The 20,812-nt window shown below is 34.0% G+C and overlaps 2 protein-coding genes across 5 annotated transcripts in view; one reads left to right on the top strand and one right to left on the bottom strand.

Annotated features, from left to right (window-relative positions):
* Positions 1-20,812, top strand: part of LOC125857072 (ATP-citrate synthase alpha chain protein 2) — a 1,178,350-nt gene that overhangs the window by 804,519 nt on the left and 353,019 nt on the right. The gene's annotated exons all lie outside the window — the stretch shown is intronic.
* LOC125856038 (uncharacterized) lies at positions 12,854-13,297 on the bottom strand. Its single transcript, XM_049535639.1, has one exon. The coding sequence runs from the start codon at positions 13,295-13,297 to the stop codon at positions 12,854-12,856; it is 444 nt and encodes a 147-aa protein (XP_049391596.1).

The raw sequence follows: 20,812 nt of genomic DNA, 5'->3' as shown, positions 1-20,812 counted from the left end.
TTGGAAATCAGTGTTTCCTCTCTTGTTTAAATGTGAAACCATTTACTCTTTGGGAATACTTAGTTCCCATATACTCTTTTTGAAGAAATGAACTTCATTTGTTACTCTTACTTAACTCAAACTCAAGTCTTAAAACAAGTTTAGAACACTTGCAAAAGATTAAGAAGTCTAAGAACTCTCTAGACTTGGATCTTAACTTTCCTTGAATTTGAATTTATGGATTCAAGGTTATGATTCATGTTTCTCGTTGATTTCTAGATGTTTAGAAGTCATTTAGATTAGTTAGAATTTATAGGAAGTGTTCGTACACTTTAGAAGGACTCAAACGGGCTAAAGGACAAAAAGAGGGTTGGGGTGGACGAACCTAGTGCCCTGCGGCACTCCGCGACAGCCCAGAAGTTCAAAGGCCACTTTCTGGCGCACTGCTGGCACACCACATCAGCCCCGTTGGCGTATCAGTGGCACGTCGCGCTAGTTTCCCCCTAGGTAAACCCGACAAATTTTTCTTCTCGAAATCTGACCTTAATTTGATTAAATTCGATTTTTTTTCTCAATATATCTTTAGATTCGGATACCCAAAACATGTACACAATGATCTAACTTAAAACAACTCTTAAAATCAATAAAACTATCTCAAGAAACTCATCAATCCCATATAAGTTCAAGAATGAAAGCAATTCAAGAACACAACTCAAGAACATCAAATCCTCTATCTTTTAGGATGAAAATTACATTGAATAAGCATGTTTCGCGCATGGGTGAACGAAACCAACGCTATGTGAACTCACATACCTCGTAGGATCGAATCCTAGGTGAAATCCGCAATCAATTACTCAAGAAATTGACGAATCTTGACCTTTTCTTCTCTTTTCTCCTCTTGAGTTTTTCCTCTAAAAACCCTAGCGTGATTTTGAAATTGTGTAAACTGAACCAATTCAGTTTAGACCCTAATTTAATTACTAAAAATGAATTAAATTAATTGGGTATGGAAAAGACGAAAATACTCCTTTAAAATCCGGTTGGCTTTCCTTTTCTAGACAGCCCCAACTTCGAACGGGCATATCTTCCTCATACGAGTTCGAATATTAGCAAACTCGGTGGCATTGGAAAGATAATTCGAAGACCTTTCATTTTATATCTTACGGAATAAGTAAATCATCTTTATTGAGAGTTATGGTCGTTTGAATTTGATCCAAAACTCATACTTAACATAACTTTGCCAAATTTTCAGATTTTCATACTTTCCAAAAATGGTTCTTTGTAATTCTAGCTCTTTCAAATAGCGAGGTGTTACACCTTGTTCTGTATATACCAAGTTTGTCACAACCCAAAGTACACCCTAGACGTGAGATGGAGTTTAAGACCCCGAGAGGCCCTACACAAGCCACTTAGAATATAACATACAAGATAATAGAAGTATAGAGCTCAAATGATAGCATTTCATATTTGAAACGAGTTTGACAAAAGCAAAAGTCTAACACAAGTCTCAAAGTCATCTAATACATCATAAGAAAAGTGATTAAGATGTAAATCATACATAACATACAAGGTCTGAAACTGAAATACAGAAAATCAATATAGGTATCTTAGTCCTCGGAACATGAGGACTCAACAATCTTTAAAGTCTATAAAAACTACTAGCCACGAGTATGGGAGGTAGGAGCGTCAGACTCAACATAAGTGAAATAATGTGGACACAAGTATGCATTAGTAAATGTAATGTACTAAGTATGAAACAATATGCATAAAATAGGCATGATAGTATGAATAACTTAAAATGAGTAGGCATGATCATATTGAAACATTTGAAAGCTTAATAAAGGAATGACATGAGAATCATGGAACATAATCAAATACATTAACATAAAGGACATAAGAATATCTTGAAGCAAACATAGTGATTTTGTGGGCTATTAGCTTTAACAGACAATAAGACCATGAGAGCTATATCATGGATTTCGGTATATCCCTCATTATGAAAGAAGGGAATAGACTTTCCAAGGTAGAATCCGTACACATCATTATTTGCTAAAGTGGATCCATTTGCTAGGTCATTTAAGACAATCCTACGGGGTCACGTAGTTTGGGACTAGATGTTGCTACTAGAGACTATCCTGCTTGAGCCTCCTCCTCAAACACTCTTGCTGCTAAGTCTTATTCCCAACGGTGTAGATAAAAGTCAAATATCAATAGAAAATATGAAAGGCAATGATACCAATCCACACTTTCAAGATCAAAACATAAAATAGCTCCTTAAACATAATTCAACAAGGATGAGAAAACCTTTCACCAATGTGAAATTTTTGTGAGAAATTCCATTCACAATCATGATCATCATAGTAAGTGAGAAATCCTTTAACAATAGCATTGATACTTTCCTTTCAAAGCATACCCAAATCAATTACAATAACTTCATAAACATTCATATCCTCACAAATTCATAATATATAGGTTCATGAGTTCACTATAGGTTTATAGTTGAAAAATCATAATTTATGCATTGGTTGAAATAATTTCAACTTAATATCATGTATTAACATTGATTCATTCATTAGAAGACTTAATCAATAACAATCAATCACAATTTAAATGAAACCCATAAAAATTGGATTGAAATCCTAACTTAAACAATTGAATTGAGATTTGAGAAAATGGAAACTTTGGGACCCTATGGAAGAATGGATTCCATGGGTGAACACCCACATACCTTTCTATTGAAATCTCAAGAAAGATGCTGAATTTGGAGGCTTGAATGGAACCCTAGATCTTCTTTTTCTTCCTTAGATTAAGAGAATTTGGGAGGACAATTTGGTCTAGTTTAGGGAATTTAGGAGGATGAATTGAAAGTGGTTGTTTGGGGCTGAAAAGATTTATATAAGACTTAGGGTAGACGACACAATAACATAGTATATGATTAAATAATTAGAAAAAGACCCAAAAGTCCCATTAAAATTATTGCTTGACTAGACCTACAATTTGGACGTACGGAACGTAGAATTTTCTACGATCCATACTGGGTAGCCGTAGACCAGGTAGTGAAACCATAAAATCACCTATCTTTTGAAGGAACACTTATACGGTTCGTAGTTCTTTCTACGGTCCGTGGAAATCAACCGTAGAAACCAACTTTGACCCTCAAAATTTCACTAAGTCTGACACTCACCTACGAGACCTACAATGACTTGTACAAAGAATGACAGACCATTCCGGTGAACCATGTAAAGAGTACTGGCATTTGTTTTGAGAAAATTATTTTCCCTCTTTCTACTGTTGCCATCTACAACCCGTAGAAGCTTCTACAGTCTGTAGATGGGACCCATAGAAACAGACTTCTGCCAAAAACTTATTTTCTTCTTTTCCAATTTCCAAGGTGTTACAATGATAGATTCATATCCAATCTTGCCAAGAGTGTAAGACATTGGGTTAAAGTCCTGGTGTACCAAGATGAAAAGATATTGTGATCAAATCCCATTGATCTATGGCCGATGACATTTTTATATCGGTAAGACATTAGGGTTCAAGTCTCAATTCACTATAATGGTTATTAGAGAAAAACAACGTGCTTTGGTTAAAAAAATATGAAACCTATTCCAATGAATTTGCTCCATTCCTTGATATGAATATGGTAGCAATGCATGATATGTTTGAAAGAAAATAAGTGATTGAATAATGCACATGAAAATGGAATGAGGTACTAAAGCTATCCTAAGATAATATGCTTAGATGATTGTGTTCCTTACATAAAGAATGAGCGATTTTGATAAATGATAAATGTACGTAAAGATGCATTTGTTGAAGAGAATGGGGTGTAAGCCCACCATGCTAGGCATGAAAAAGGTCGCGACCCTTGTCTTGGACTTGGTATCACCAAGAATTGGGCAGACAACTGTTATAAAAAATATTCTTGTTTTATCTTCTGGCTTGTATTGGACAAAAAATAGTACAATTGAGGCACATTCTATAGTAAATCAAAAGTTTAGCAATTCCAATACACAAATCGTCTAGGTCATCCAGAGTTTATAATGCTGAGACAAATTATAGAAAATTTAAATGGACATTCATTAAAGAACCTAAAGATTTTTCTAAATGGTAAATTTTCTTGTATGACTTGTTATCAAGGCAAGTTAATGGTGAGACTATCACCAATGGAAGTTACAATTTGAGTCCTTCAAGGAACATATATATATAGGGATATTTTCTTGTGTTTTAGGAACGTATACATTGGGATATTTGTGGACCTATTCACCTACCTAGTGGGTTATTTAGATACTTAATGGTCCTTCTTCTAGATAATTTCATGTGTGCCTATCGTCATCTTGCACTTTGAAATTTGTAAAATTGTTGGAAAAAATAATATGATTACCGACATAATTTTTTGATAATTAGATTTAAGTCTATCTGCCTTCATAACACTGCAGCGCTTTCATCCTAAGCATTTAAAGATTATTGTCTATTGATTGAGATTGAATAAATTCAATACTGAAGTGAATGTGATAGTGTAAAATAAAGCTTATCAATTCAAATGTGCACTTGTTTGTGATGGATGATAACGTCTAAATATACTTCTCATAAAGAAATATAAACGGACATTCACAATATATTTACCCAATTATGAGTCAGGGTCGATCCCATAAAGAATATGGAAGAATATTTTCAATAGCAAATATTTAGCTCGATAGTTGTTATTTAAAAATGGGAGGATTTAAATTGAAACAAAAATAAAATGAATAACAATAGCTTGAAACTAAATATTTATTTGTATTTAGATTATTAGAAATAACTAGGAATGTGTTCCCCATGATTTCATAACATAGCAAGAATATTGTACTAGTGATCTATATTTCAATTTTTAGCATGCAAAGTTGGTAAGTTAGGCACTTCCTAAGTGATCAGTCATCCAAATAGGGAATTTCACTTGCAACTTGGTCGGTCTATGGGTGTATTCTTTAGTAACCCTTACCCTTGACCCCGAATTATCAACGCTAAATCTCCGTTGTTTAATATTTTTTCCCAGTCATTACTTCCTTGGTCGGACATGTAGGAATAAGGTTAGTCCTAACGTTGGCCACCATTAAAAATCAATCAAAATGAAGAGATCAACAATACGTGCATAAAAATCATTCAAGAATCACTTTTCACATAAACTTACTTTAATAACTTATCATGGTTACCGCAACTATAGGTATAAAATTTAGCTACTCATTATCTCAAAAATACAATCAAAATTTATTAAAATAAATATGATTGTGTTAATCATAAAAATTTAAGAACAATAACTAAAATATCTTTCAATAATCATGAAATACAAATAAATAATAAAGGAGAAGAAAGAATAAACCAATATTCTATGCCTTCACGGTGGCTCTCCCAAAGTTCCTAAGCTATCAAGTTCTAAATTGTATGTTGTGTGTTGTTTCTTTGTTGGCCATTGAAAGAATAATGTTTATGCTCTATTTATAGTTATTGAAACCCTAAATAAAATAATTGAGTCCAAAACAAATTAGGAAACCCAAAATGGAAAGGAATTAGTTTTACGGATCGTGTGATTTTCTCCCACTGCCTTTCACTTTAAGGGTCCTTCATATGTTGAAACGTGGCAGCAATTAGGCAATTTGCCATTTCTGTTCAGCTTCTACTGCTCATATATACATTTCTTATTTTATTAAATTTAATTCATTAAACTGCTTGTTTGATTTCCTTATATGATTTCTTGTTTTTAATTCATTTGTGCTCCAAATTTCTTCATCTTCACGTCATTTTAATCCTACAAATAAAATCCACAAACTAAGAGTAATCCATAAAACTTATGCTCAAAATCGACAATTAAAAGATTGAATATGAGGTAAGTAATGATTAAATATGTATATGTTTTGCCTCACATCAATGGAATCTCAACTCACCTCCAAAAGAGTTAGATTAATTGAGAGGAAACAAATCTAAAATTTGGTCATATAATAGTAAATTAGAAATTTACTAAAGCAAAAGGTACGTGTCATAGTAAACTTGGAGTTTACTAGTATTAATAAATTTATTAGTTGACATGAATGATTTGATCATCTCAAAGATGTGCATACTGAGGAATAGGCATATATTGAAGGACTAGAAGATTCTTTGAGAATTTTTTACGTTGCTTGTTCTCGTGATAAGTTGATTGTATTAACTAATCTTGTGACTAAATCTCTAAATTCTGAAAAGTGTAAAAGGTGAATATGAAACTGTTTACTTGTCATGTGATTTGTTGAATTAGATGCATCAATAAGATGATCACATGAGCGTTTATTATCAACAGACAGTTTGACATTGGCGAAATTATTGTGTAAAATAATTGAGTTAAGAGCACAACTTTCAAAATATGAAATCAAGACAACTCATCTTTATAATATGGATAAATATTCAAGATAAATAGTCAATCATTGTTTATGAGAACTAAGTTTTATGGTCTCAAGTATAATGTATTACATACTAAAGTAGTTGTATGCATTAGATCAATAAATTATGATCAATTTTTTCCTTAATTGATTTATGGTCAGGGACCAAATATTTTTCATATGATAGTTTTAATGTGTAGTATCTGATTAATGAATATGCCATGATGCACAAGATGATTCACCAAAATATATTGAGATATATGTTAGTTTGTCTAACATAAAAGAGAGATATGAAGCAACACAAGATTCGTAAATGCTCCTATTGAATGTTCCTTAAGGATAGAGTTTATGAGATGCATGAAGCATGACAGACTAATCCATTCTAAATAAAATAATCCTTGAAAAAGGAGGAGGATCAAAGAATCAAAATGATCATAATAAGAAGGAAATGTGCTCTTGAAGAGCTTATGAAATAACATTTCATGAAACCTCATGAAAGGGGTACATACTTAAAAATAATAAAGTGATGAGATCTCAATAAGTTATGTCGTATTGTGAACCGATACAAAATGATAGCTCATTGATGATATCTTTAATACATAGCCCAATATTGTATTGACTATTAAAGAATATTGGTGTATAAATAATTATCAAGTGAATATTGGAATGATGCATCTTAGTAAATGTAATGCTTATTTTACTTGCAGTATAGACACTAGAAGATGTCATAAATTTAATATTGAATGTTGTCACTTGGATAAATTAATATGAAAATTTCTGAAGGATTCAAGATCTATAGCATAGTAAGTTCTTGGAAAACTTGTTTATAATCCTCATATGGATTAAATCAAGCAATAACTTTTCATATTGTTATGCAAGTTTATAACTTGAATTGAACTATTGACGAGCTTTCAAAAGACAATAGATAATTTCATTAAAGAAATTGAAGTGAGGAACTTGCAATGAGTGATTGTTTTGGTAGGTTTTGATCTAAGTGTGTTTAGTATATGAATCTAAGAGGATTTGGAGGAAATCATTCAAATCTAGATGAGGTAGGGCTGGAAAAATGAAAACAAAATTCATCGGAACGATCTGGGGAGAGGATAGCGCTGCGCGCCCTAGATGCTCTAAGGGGGCTGGCGTGGGGCTCCTGTAGTGCGCCAGGGAAGGGGTTCTGAAGTTTAAGGGCTGGCGCCCTGCGCCACTCAGTGCACCAGGGTCGCTAGGTCCCCTACTCTTCCGCCCTTCTTTCCATTTTAGCTCTATTAAACCATGTCATCGATGACTTCTTAATTTTTACTATCCAAACTACATCTAATTATCGAGAAATCCTATATATCATAATCATGATCCTTGAATTCATAATTTAAATTTGAGGTAGAGTTGAAAGTAAAGTTTGAGAAAGTCCCTTCGAGTCTTTTTGAGGAGTCTTCTACAATTACTTACAATTGTTTCAAGACTCGAGCAAGTGAGTATGGGAATGAGGAGAGTGTGTTAATGAGCCTACATTATTATTGAGATCCTTGAGTCGAGTCGTTCATGCCCATAAATTTCGCATGAACTTCATAAATTGAGTATCCTTGATTGGAGTAGTATCTTCGAATTCTAAGTTCTTGAGTATGAAGTTCCTAATCCTTTTTGAAACTATATTTCATAATTATGGAATACCATATGTTATACATGGAGGTCCTTGAGTTGAGTCGGTCATGCCCATAATTCCGTATGAACCCTATGATTCGAGCATTCTTTAGATGAGTAGTGTCATTGAGTCCTTGGTTATTAAAACCCTAGAATTGATTCGTTCACGTCCATAATTCGGGATGAACCCTATTTTGAGAAGTCTTTTACAATTATTTATAATTTTTTTTAAGACTTGAGTAAATGAGGATGAGGAGACTTGATTTTCATTTTTCAAAATAAATATATGGGAACTAAATATTCCCACGATTAAATGTTTTTACATTTAAAATGAGAGGAAACTTCGATTTCCAAAATGAGTTCATGAGGAGTTTTGAGCACCATCTCTTTTAAGAGAACCTTTTGAGTAATAATCACAAAGTTTGAGGATGAGAAAATGTTTTTAAACATATGAACATGAGTTATATTATTGGTAGTAGTATTGAACACCGATATAGGGACGAGTTCAGTGAACTCAAAGTCCTCATAAACCATGTATGCCAACATGGGTACAGGGTCAATACATTTTAGATGATTACTTATTACTTTTTAAGCATAGCTTAATAGATCCAATTAGTTGAGGATGTCTTATACTCCGGGAAGGCATAAGATAGTTCTGGCTCTTGGGTGAGACACTGTATCATCACATAGCTCATAGTGATGGTTGTCGGTTAAAGAATCTCCCAAATAAGAGTTATTATTGTATTTTTACATACAATTCCGTCATTATTGTATATTTAAATACAATTGAGTTATTATCTACATTTTTAAAAGCTTTTCATATATTGCATCTTTTATTGTTGCTTTATCCTTGAGTATCTTGAGCCGAGTATCTTCGAGTTGAGTATCTTACTTTGAGTTGAGTATTTTATCCTTGAGTATTTTGAGTTGAGTATGCTATCCTTGAGTGGAGTTTGAGTTGAGTTAAGTGAGTTTGAGGAGAGGTAAGTATGTTTCTTTTCTATCAGTTCAAGCTTATGTTCATGCTTTAGAATTCCCCTTACATGCTCATACGTTCCATGTACTGACGCCATTTGGCCTATATCTTTTATGATGCAAATACAGGTGTTCAGGGTCATCAACAGACGCTCTGTTGATGCTACTTGCAATTCCAGTTAGCTTTGGTGAGCCTCCTTGCTTTCGGAGTGTTCCATTTTTACTTTCAGTTTTTAGGATTTCGTGGGTCTTGTCCCGATAATCCTTCTGTAATATTAGAGCTTTCATAAATAGTTTATAGGTCGAGGAGTCTATCATTATTTCCTGTGTTGTTATAATGTTTGAGTCCATGAGGCATTTAACTAATTCTTGTTAAATTGTTTCTAGACGATTCTTGGATTTGAGTTTCAATTAAATCTTTTTAAAGTTATTTTTGCATCACGATTTTTCATTTTGCTTGAGTAAGTCTTCCACTGAGTAATGAGCCAGGTCAAGGATTCACTTGGGAACCATCAATGGTTTTCAAGTGCCAGTTATGTGTGAAAAATATTATACTTTGAAAAGGATCGTATATACCCTTACGGCCCTACATGATTTTTTTTAAAAAATAAAAAATACAAATTTAAAACTACTTTTGCACTTTCGATAAATGAAGGGCATATGTGAGCTCATTTTATAACAGTATGGGTATATGTAAGCCGTTTGTATAACAGTAAGGGTATATATAAGCCACTATTATAACGAGGGGCATATCATCTTCAAATGGAAAAGCTGAGGAGTATATTAGACCATTTATTAAAGAACAAATTGCAAATTGTAGCTATTTGGATGGTAAGACGGGATGTTATGTGGTGTTCATCTCACCCAAAAGGCAAATTAAGTACGAAATATTTAATTACTCTTTGTATTTGCATAGATTTTATGTGCCAGCACACTAACAAGAAAATAAGTGAAAGCAATAAATTTAATCATCAAGGCTATAAATTTAAATTCATCGTGTGTGAGAAGGATTACATATACCACTTAACTTAATGAAAAAAATGCAATATATTCTTTTGAACATTGAGAGAAAGATCAAATATCTATATTTTTTTTAGTTTAAATGTGAACCAAGTCCACATCTTTATTAAAAATATAAATCAACATCGATTGGGTCCGAAAGTGGCCCGATTGAAAACAACTAAACAAAGCAAACTAAAGGAGACAATTAAGGAAATAAACTCTAATGTTTGAAAAACTTCAGCTTCTCCGGTGTGACGGTCGTTGGAGAATCTTCCCAAAGTGACGACCAGTCCTTCCAAATACTCACCTCCTCTTGATATGATCTTTGTTCGATATCGAACCAGGTATGGGTTGCGATCACTTCCACATCAACAAATCTCATTGATGTAATGATTCAATTACCTTTGAAGATTTCTTCTACCTGGATTTTATCAATATGAGCTAGATCACAAGTTATGCGCAACTGTTTTGGGAACACACATCAGTTGCCATAGAGATTTTGAGACAAGATCTATTGAGATAAGATTTTACCTTTATAATTCGATTGCTCATCTTTGAGATATGTTTTGATATTCAGTCCTTGATTATTCTCCTAAGCAGGTTGAATCCAAACAAGATTAATACCACTGTTTAAGTCGACTAATCTCCGACCTTGCATCTCTCAACATTTTCCAGGAGATTAAGGTAATATTTCACCTTCTTAATTTAGTCCTCCCTTGATTTGCTTTGAACTGATGTCGTGCTTTTTTTTAAGCACCATTATAATGTTTGGTTTAATTTTTTCGAATTCTCAAATTATGAGTCTTTTCTTTGTCATGTTGCAAAATAGCTTTGGCCTGTTGTGGTAGTTCCTGCATATTTTGATATCGTTGTCTCTCTGTACCTGCAAAATGAGCAAAAAACAATTAGTTAAAGAATCAATGAGGATCTTCCCTTCTATGAGGACATGAACCACCTCCACCCCATGACTCCTTATCATTGTCTAGATGTGTCTGATATATCTACCATGGAACCTCCCATACTCCATGTATAACATTCAAAGCCACCAGTGAATGTGTCTCAATTATCAAGGGAATCAATTTCCTTGACTGTAGTACTGTAACCCTTCCTTAATTGCCATGACCTCTGCCTCCAAAATTTATGTAGTACTAATTCTTATAGATTCTACATATTTCATATCTCTAATACAAAAGGCTATACCCCCAACTCCTGATTCAAACTGATAAGAAGCATCAATATTGCATTTATATACTCCCATGCGGGGATGTCTCCATCTCACCACCATAGTTTTTGTCAATGGAGCATATCCTTCAAGATATTTGACAATTAATTAGGGCCAGTTTTGAGGGACATTCTTTAACCATGGATATCTACTCTTAGTAAATAAGTAGATGTTTCTATGTATCTCTAAAATCATTGAGGTTGTTGACATATTTCCACTGTGCTTCATCACATTTCTCATCTTCAAAATTTCCCAAGTTATGAATGCAGGAATTACTTTAATCAATTGCTTCAATTTGGGACTACCATCAGCTTTCTACCATTCTTCCATAATCTGTTGAAGCTGATTAATTGGGAATGATAGCCCTGCAACATTTCTAAAAGTTTTCCAAACAACTTGAGCACTAGGACAATTGAAAAATAGAGGAGAGAAAGTTCAGGAGCACTATTATTGCAACAACTACAATCAACCCTCTTTACTATGTTCCTTCTAATTAAGACCTCCCCAATAGGAATCCTTCTAAACCATAATCTCCATATAAAAAAAGATACCTTAAAGGCAAACCTTTTTCCCAAATTTTGAAGATATCTTCTATATACTCTTCTCTACTTCTTCATAATTCCCAGGCTGAGCTAACTTTGAATTTACCATCACTACTAGGCATCCACCATGCTTTATCTCCTCCTTCAGTACTAATAACTCTTCCTAGGGTATTGCATATGTGATTGCATATATCCACATTGAAATTACTTTCCTATGCATTAATCTTCCATCCATCTTCAGCATATAGTTCCTTGACATCTTCCGTTTGACTTTGGTTATGTGATATAGGCATCAAAAAATGCAAAACGCCCAGTTGTGTCCAGTTATCAAACCACACACTAGCATGTCCTTCTCTAGGTTCCCACCAGATCTCTTGATCAAAGAATTCCGTAGCTTGTAACTTAGCTCTCAAGACTTGAGATCCTTCTTTGAAGTCCACCAATTGTGGCCTTTGTCTTTTACAATACTTATTTCACATAAAACTTGTCCACATGGTATATTTGGTTCTGAAATTCCACCACAGCTTAGCAAATGAAGCTTTGGAGACATCAAATAAATATCTAAAACCTAAACCTCCCTCCTCCTTGGGCAGACAACTAGCCCCCCATGCTACCCAGTAAGTGGCTCTTCCTTGTTCTTTATAATCACACAAGAATTTTGCAAAAATCTTATGAATATCATCAATGACCCATTTAGGAGGTCTGATAGCTAATAAGAGGTAGACAAGAATACTCTGCAATACATGGTTAATCAACACTGCTTTGCCCCATAAGATAGAAGTTTCCCTTTCCACATTTGAAGTGTATTCTGAATCTTCTTGACGAGCTCTTTGAAATGAATCTTCTTCTTCTTCTTAGCATGGCCAATAGGATAACCCAAGTAAGTTAAAGGAAAAATCCCTTGGAAGAAACTTGTGATTTCCTCCACCATTTGAATAGAACTAAGAGCAACTTTGTTAAACAAGTAAAAAAAAACTTTTTTCTTTGTTTATAAGTTGTCCTGATTGTTGTTCATACATTTTCAATGTGTGCATTATCAACTGGAGAGAACTCCTATCAGTAGAGGCAAAAATAATTGTATCATCAACATAAGATAAGTGATTCAGCTATTCACTCAATTTAGGAAGACCATATCCTATATATTCCTCTTCTAGAAATAGATGATTTAGAGCTCTAGTTAATAGCTCAGTAGTAAGTATACACAAAGCAGGAGACAAAGCATCTCCTTGTTTAAGCCCTGCTGATGAATGGAAAAAAGCATGTTCTTGACCATTAATCAATATAGAGTACCAATTATTAGCAATAATTCTCCAAATCATGTCAAACACCATAGAATTATAACCCATTTTCCCCATTACTTTAGTAAAAATTCCAATCAACCTATCATATGCCTTTACCATGTCAAGCTTGATAATCACATTATCAGGTTTGCCCCTCAACCTAATATCTGTAATAATTTCTTGAGCCAACAATAGATTTTCACTAATATTTCTTCCTTTGACAAATCCAGATTGATTCAGGGATATAAATCTAGGAAGTAACACCTCCATTCTCTCATGCACCACACTATATGATTTTATTAAGGAAATTACTCAAGCGAATAGGTCTAAGATCAGAAAAGGATTGAGGAAAATCCTTTTTAGGTAATAGCACCATGTTAGTATGAGCAATACACTTAGGTAAAGTAGCTCCTTTGAATAAAGCTTGAACTACTTTTATGAAATCTGAACCAATAGTGTCCCAACACTTCTGATAAAAACACCCAGAAAACCCATCTGGTCCATAAGAGCTTTCTACATTTAACTGAAATACTACCCTCTTAATTTCATCCTCATTAGGTAATTTGGTCAATATATCATTTTCCTTTTGTGAGATTACATGATTAATATGCATTAGTAGAGATAGGTCAGAATGATTTACCCTTGCAGTAAATTGTTTGGTAAAAAAATTAACCCGTTCTTCATCAATCACATTTTCTTATTCTTCCCATGAGTCATCTGATTTAATAATTCTCCTCATGTAAAATCATTTTCTTCTTCCTCTCACTAGACTGTGAGAATTTAGTGTTCCTGTCCCCTTCCTCAAAGCACTGCACACTAGGTGTTTGTCTCCAAAACTCTTCTTCAAAGTGTAAATAAACCTTCAGCTCTGCATGAGCCATCTAAAGAATACTTTTGTTAGTGGGTGATGGATCGTCAAGAAATAGTTTCTCCTTCAATTTCACTTATCTTCTCTAATTGCTAGTTGTTTTAAAAATAGCCCCAAAATTTTCTTTACTCCACTTGGCTAATGCCGTCTTGGTCCTCCTTTGTTTCTATTTAAGCTATACAAAAATATCATCTGAACCCTCAGTCACCCAATTCTGCTCTACCACTTCTTTAAAATCCTCTCTTTCAGTCCAAAACTTGAGAAACATAAAAGGTTCACAATATGGAATGTTTTTGCTCGAGGGAATGAATTTTATCTTCTTACATGATTTTGAGAATTTTTCATTGAACTACACCCATATATACATAATTATTTAAAATTATATAGTAATTTTTTGATCTAATCAACAGTCAACAAGGATAGAAATTACATTCGCATTAAATTGGGAATCCGTGAGAAAATCCAAGATTAAAAAGATATATTAAAAAAGGAAGATGGAAAAAGTACTTACGAGACGGCATAATTCATTCGAGGAAGAAATGACTTTGAAGAACTTAGGGTGAGAAATGTTAGGAGAAGAGTTCCAAAAGGAAGAGTCAAGGAACTTTTTTACCATGACCGTAGTTGAGCAATGAATGGGAAACTTTTGAGGAATGATTTTTATAGGACTATATGATGCGTGCAGTCGGTAACTATGTGATGTTTGACTCCCGAGAACTATGTGATGTGTGGCTCATGAGCACTGTGAGATGTGTGACTCATGAGGACTATGTGTTGTGTGACTCACGAGGACTATGTGATGTGTGTGACTTACGAGGCAAAAGAAAAACACATGACTAATGTTTGACCAAATTTTCAATCAGATTTTTAAAATCTGGTTTTAATTTTCTTTTCAAGTTTCAACCTCCTATTTTTTGGAGAAGTTTAATTTTGACTTACAAAAGTTTATTTTTGTTTCATATAAAATACATATTCAATTGCAAGTTTTTATTCCAAAAAGAGAAAATGTATAATTACCCCATTAAAGTAAGACCTGTTTTTTAAAAGACACTTGAACTTTGCAGGGATCCTATTACCCCACTAAACTACTTTCAACCTAACTTAATATGTCATTTTCATTTAGGTCCTGCTGTGTTCTCACATTGCTAGAGCACGTGAGTAGTTTAAGAAAACAACCTCTAACCAATATAAAAAAGCCATATGGCATTTCTAATTGTATTCTTTCTAAAATAAAAAACACATCTTCCCCAAATTAATTCAAACTCAATTAACACCATTGAAGTTTGTTGGAGTGTCCATGGCCGAGTTAGCACTGTAGTATTTCTCAAACTTTGATTCACTATCACAAGACGAGTACTTCGTTAAGTCATCCCCAATTGCGATGGGGTGGGGGGGTTGGAATGATAAATGGTACCATCACAATTGGGGATGACTTAAAGAAGTAATCGTCTTGTGACAGTGAATCAAAGTTCGAGAAACACTATAGTGCTAAATCGGCCATGGACACCCCAACAAGCTTCAATGGTGTTAATTGTGTTTGAATTGATTTGGGGAAGATGTGTTTTTTCTTTTAAGAACAATACAATTTGAAATGCCACATGGCTTTTTATATTAGTTAGAGGCTATCTTTTAGAACTGCTCACGTGCCCTTACAATGCGAGAACACAAGAGGAGCTAAATTAAAATGACATATTAAGTTTGTTTGAAAGTAGTTTAGTGGAGTAATAGGTTCCCCACAAAGTTCAGGCATCTTCTAAAGAACATGTCTTACTTTAATGGGGTAATTATATATTTTTTTCTTTTTGGAATATGAAGTTGTGTTTGAATATGTATTTTACATGAAAAAGAATTAAACTTTTGTAAGTGAAAATGAAACGTCTCCAAAAAAACAGGGTTTGAAACTTGAAAGTTTTTTTTAAAGACAGATTTTCAAAATTTGATTGAAAATCTTGTCAAACACTAGTCATGTGTTTTTCTTTTGCCTCGTAAGTCACACACATCACACAGTCCTCCTGAATAACACAACACATAGTCCTCGTGAGTCACGTATCTCATAGTCCTCATTAGTCACACATCACATAGTTCTCGTGAGTCAAACATTACATAGTCATTGCGAGTGCACGCATCACATAGTCCTATACAAATCATTGCTCAATTTCCTATCCATTGCTCAACTACGGTCCTGGTAAACAAGTTCCATGATTCTTCCTTTTGGAACTCTTCTCCTAACATTCCTCACCCTAAGTTCTTCCAAGTCATTTCTTCCTTAGATGAATTATGCCATCTCGTAAGTACTTTTACATCTTCCCTTTTTAATAACTCTTTTTAATCTTTGATTTTCTCACAGATTCCCAATTTTATTTTAATGCAAATGTAATTTCCGTCCTTGTTAACTGTTGATTTAGATCCAACAATTACTGTATAATTTTAAATAATTACGTATATATTGGTCTAGTTCAATGAAAAATTCTCAAAATCATGTAAGAAGTTAAAATTTCATTCCCTCGATCAAATACATTCCTTTCATGCCCAAGGATATATAGACATTTGTATAATTCAACATTTGATAAACCAAATATATGGATGTGTTAATAGGAGGTAGCTTGTACCTGTAGAACTACTTAGTCGAGTTAGTCAAAGCCAAATTTGGCTAACCAAAGAATGGAAGGAATTTTGTGACTATTACTCAATAAGCATCAGGAACTTTTTGATCTTCAGATACAACACTCGTGCTCATTTTGATGTCACTATATGTGATTAGAGTACAAGAAAAATTAATATCCAATAGATCAAGAGTATGAATCAGATGATATTCCAGTGCACCTCCAAACTTATGCTATGTAATCGAGGAAAAAGAGGAATATATTCCAGTTAACTTTCAAACTAATGCTAATGTAATTGAGCAAGAAAACATCTTAACTGGTTTATTAGCTATTAAGTGAATCCATTTAGTAGTATTACATTGCACTTGAATACCTATTTCAAGAAATAAGTGAAGGCTCTGAGGAGCACGAGCAACAACCTAACATTGGTACCGGTAAAACCAAAAGCTTGTTACACTTTTAAACTATTTAAGAGATTTTTTTAGTGTAGTAAGATCAACGCGAGCAAAACTTGTAAGGAATTAAGATCCTCAATTTGTCCTAAAAACAAGAAGCAATTCCAATGTTTCAATTAATGCGATAAAACTTTTTATAGATGCATATAGTTTAAAAATGAAATGAAGCTTACTGTTAATACTAATGATTATAAACATGTCATGACAGCAATATATGTGGCCATAAGACTTTAAAAACTTGTGGTCTTAAATATTCCATAACATTTCTATAGCGAGGAATCATATCATAGTAGTTGTTATACTTATCTCAAGTTTGTTGCAGATCAGGAGGTCAGAGAAGCTAATAGTAGAAGTGAAGAAGTTGGTCCAAAGAATAGCAATCAACATAACTTTGTCAACTTAAATGGTGACAATCCGTATTTTGAAATTGTTATGAAAAAAAAAGATACACACTACTTCTATAGTAAGGTTTAATAATGAGTACATTTTGTTTTCACATTTGCTAGATTTTTCATTCCGTTATGTACTAATTATTTTCCTTAAAATCTAACGATCATGTTTGTTTGATAAATATGTTTATTAGACTATCCCGATTAGATTCGCCCCAAGGACAAACATAGTCAACATGAAGAATACGAGGTTGCTTAAACAAGAAGGAATAGAATGGGGAGTGGAAATAGAGTATAATGGGCATATGGTTATTATAAAAAGAGGATGGTCTGAATTTTGAAATGATAACAAGATAGTTAGTGATGAAACTTGTCGCTTCAAGTTGATTTGGGCCTATGTGGCTAATGTTTTGCAGGTTTAGAAGATCCCAACACCCAATTCCTTGCAATAAATTTCCTACACTTTCATCGGATTTCATTCCGGCTATTTTACTTCTTTTTAGGAAGATACTAGATAGATTTATATTTATTTACTTTAAAACGACAGGCAAATGTGCAATTCAGTTGGTAGGTACTTAACTTCAGATATCTGCATAAATTCTCTTCTTATAACTACAAGTATATGTATTCAACAAGTGCTCTAGTAAGTATTTTATTTTGTAAACGTTATGGAAAATAACTCTTGCTTTGTTTTGACTTATACATGTTAAACTCTTTTTTTCTAATCGTCAATTATTAACTAGCAAATGAGTACTATTTTGAAACTTTGTGAATAGTTATAAGCCACGATGGAAGAAGCTAGAGAAACTCTACCTTCTCACTAAAATAAAAATTTAAACCATGAATACATTCCATGAAGACCTAAATCCACCAGCCCCACTAGATAAAGGAGGATTAGAATTAAGCAAGAACTAAGGGACCGGAAGTGAGAAAGAAGTCTTTCAAAACATAGTAAATTCTCTCTATCCCCTTCAGGATGGAATCACCTAACAAGGCCCAAATAAGTGTAAAAAATATGCTCGAGGATGAGCAGCCCTCAGGCCTTAATAAGGATAAACAATAAAAAAATAAGAAACTATCACAAGAGGATGAAGAAGTTGACCACATTTTATTAATTACTATTCAATGACAAAAAAGAAGAATCAATAAATCATGGACATATTTTATTAAATGGGCAAAAGAATAACCTCAACTATCTGAAAGAGATAGTGATTATGTTGTGGAGAGTGATTGAAAACGGCTGTCAAGTCATACACTTATGAAAAGCTGGAACTCCAACAACCCTGGAGAGTCTAATCCTAAGTTGGAGCAAGAAGCAACGGATTGGACGTATCTTAACTAATTTGGATAACGACTATTATATAAGAACATTTTATAAAGAGGAGAGCTTACAGAGAATTCTACAACAAGGACCTTGATTCATCAACAATTACATTTGATATGTCAAAACGTGGCATTCAGATTTTGTTGCCTCTAGAGAAAGAGAAATTTCACCTCGAAGAAAAAGATGGGCAAAGAAATAAAAAAGAATCCATGATAGCATGGAAGAGTACTCACCCTTGAATTTGAATATACTAGCGTCTCTCAACCGAGTCTCATGTCATCTGCCTAAATATGCGCTATATTTAATAAAAAAAATAGCAACTGTAGTATCAGTACACAATCCCAGTCTACTTGCATGATCATACAACCATTTCCAAAACATGAATGTAAATAAGAAACTACAAAATAGTAAAACAGGTGAACACATATACCACACCCACAATGTAATATACATTACGAATGACAATGTCCTAAGTCAACTAATGCATGAAACATGTCCCACATGATAAAAAATTACACATACCTAGTCCTCTCATGGAACCCATAATGTAATACAAATTCCTAATTGTTAGATCGAGAAATATTTTGATGATTGACAAATAGGGGAATACATGAAAGGAATAGGTTGTGCGACATGTTCCTTTCAGTCCAAGTCCGACAGAGATTAGGAGAATGTTATTCTCGTGAAGCGAGTTAATTTGGCGGGGGACAGGTTGCTTTTACGACAAGAAACAATTGCATATAGTTTCCTTTTATAAATGAGTCTTACAAGGAAGAGGAAGTGCATAATAAATAAACCCTGTTAACACAGAATTTTGAATCCTTCAAGGAGTATGAACCACTATAAAGTTATTGAGTTAAAGTTGAAGAAGGAAAGATTTTTGGGTCTATAAATAAGGCAATGTTATCTCCAAAGAAACCTTCACACTTAAACAGAAAGTTACAAGCATAATAAAATAAAATAGAATGAGTTCATTTTTGAGTGATTTCTGATTACGAAGTGCAGCCAATGCAAGGAAACAATATTGAAGAACATAATCAACCTCCAAAGTGAGTTACTTCTCTATGATCGACCTCTGGTTGGGTTATCACCAATTGAGGGTGAAGGAAGATGACATTCAAAAGATGATTTTTCGAACTCGGTATGGTCATTATGAGTTTTTTGTAATGTCGTCTGGTTTGACTAATGCTTTGGGCACATTTATGGACTTTATGAATAAAGTGTTTTAGTAATATCTAGACATGGTTGTGATTGTGTTTATCAATGAACTTTTGATTTACTGAAAGAGTGAGGACGAACATGTCGAGCATTTGAGGATTGTGTTGCAAGTCCTCAAGGACAAACAACTATTTGCAAAGTTTAGCAAATGCGAGTTTCGGTTGAGGTCCGTGGAGTTTCTTGGTCACATTGTTTCCTGTAAGGGTACTGAGTTAGATCCTAAAAATATGGATGCGGTTAAGAGTTCGCCTAGACCTGTATCTCCTTAGGATATTCAAAGTTTCTTGGGTTATGCTGGTTATTATAGAAAGTTTATGGAAGGGTTTTCTTCGATTGCCTCTCCATTGACGACATTCACCCAAAAAAGTTAAGTTCTTATGTCAGTGATGAGTAGGGTATTTCGACTCATTTAGGGCTTAATACTCGGGAAATTAGTGTCCTCAATGCGTAATTTACGCTCATAACTAATGTTAAAATGTTAATATACAACAATGAAGGAAAAAGATCAAGGAAAGGACACTACGAGGCAAATAAGAGCGAAAAAGCTTAAAAATTGAAGGAAAGCAAAGCTAGTACTCGCCAAAGCCACTCGGCATATCACCGAGTGGAACTTCAGCTCGCCTAAAGTTCCAGCAGGCCAGCCCATGGATAAGACCAACTTGGCGAGCATATTAGAGGTTCAGAAACGTGCCGAAGAGATTGGCGATGTCGATCTCAATTGCCAAAAGTTACAGAAAAGAGATGGTGAAAGGTCACGCCAAAAAGGAAAGAGGAGGAGCACTCAACACAATGCCAATCGGGTCGGCGATGCCAATCCCCGAGCCTACACCCTGTACGCGACTGGCACTGAAGAACCATTGCTGGTCCCCAAGAGAACCCTTGGCCTGGCTCAATACTCCGCAGAAGACTTATTCAACATTAGATGAAC

This window comes from Solanum stenotomum, chromosome 2 (assembly GCF_019186545.1).
Source record: "Solanum stenotomum isolate F172 chromosome 2, ASM1918654v1, whole genome shotgun sequence".
Classification (NCBI taxonomy): Eukaryota; Viridiplantae; Streptophyta; class Magnoliopsida; order Solanales; family Solanaceae; genus Solanum; species Solanum stenotomum.
The sequence above is the reverse complement of the archived record's forward strand: the minus strand, read 5'-3'. Positions and strand labels throughout refer to the sequence as shown.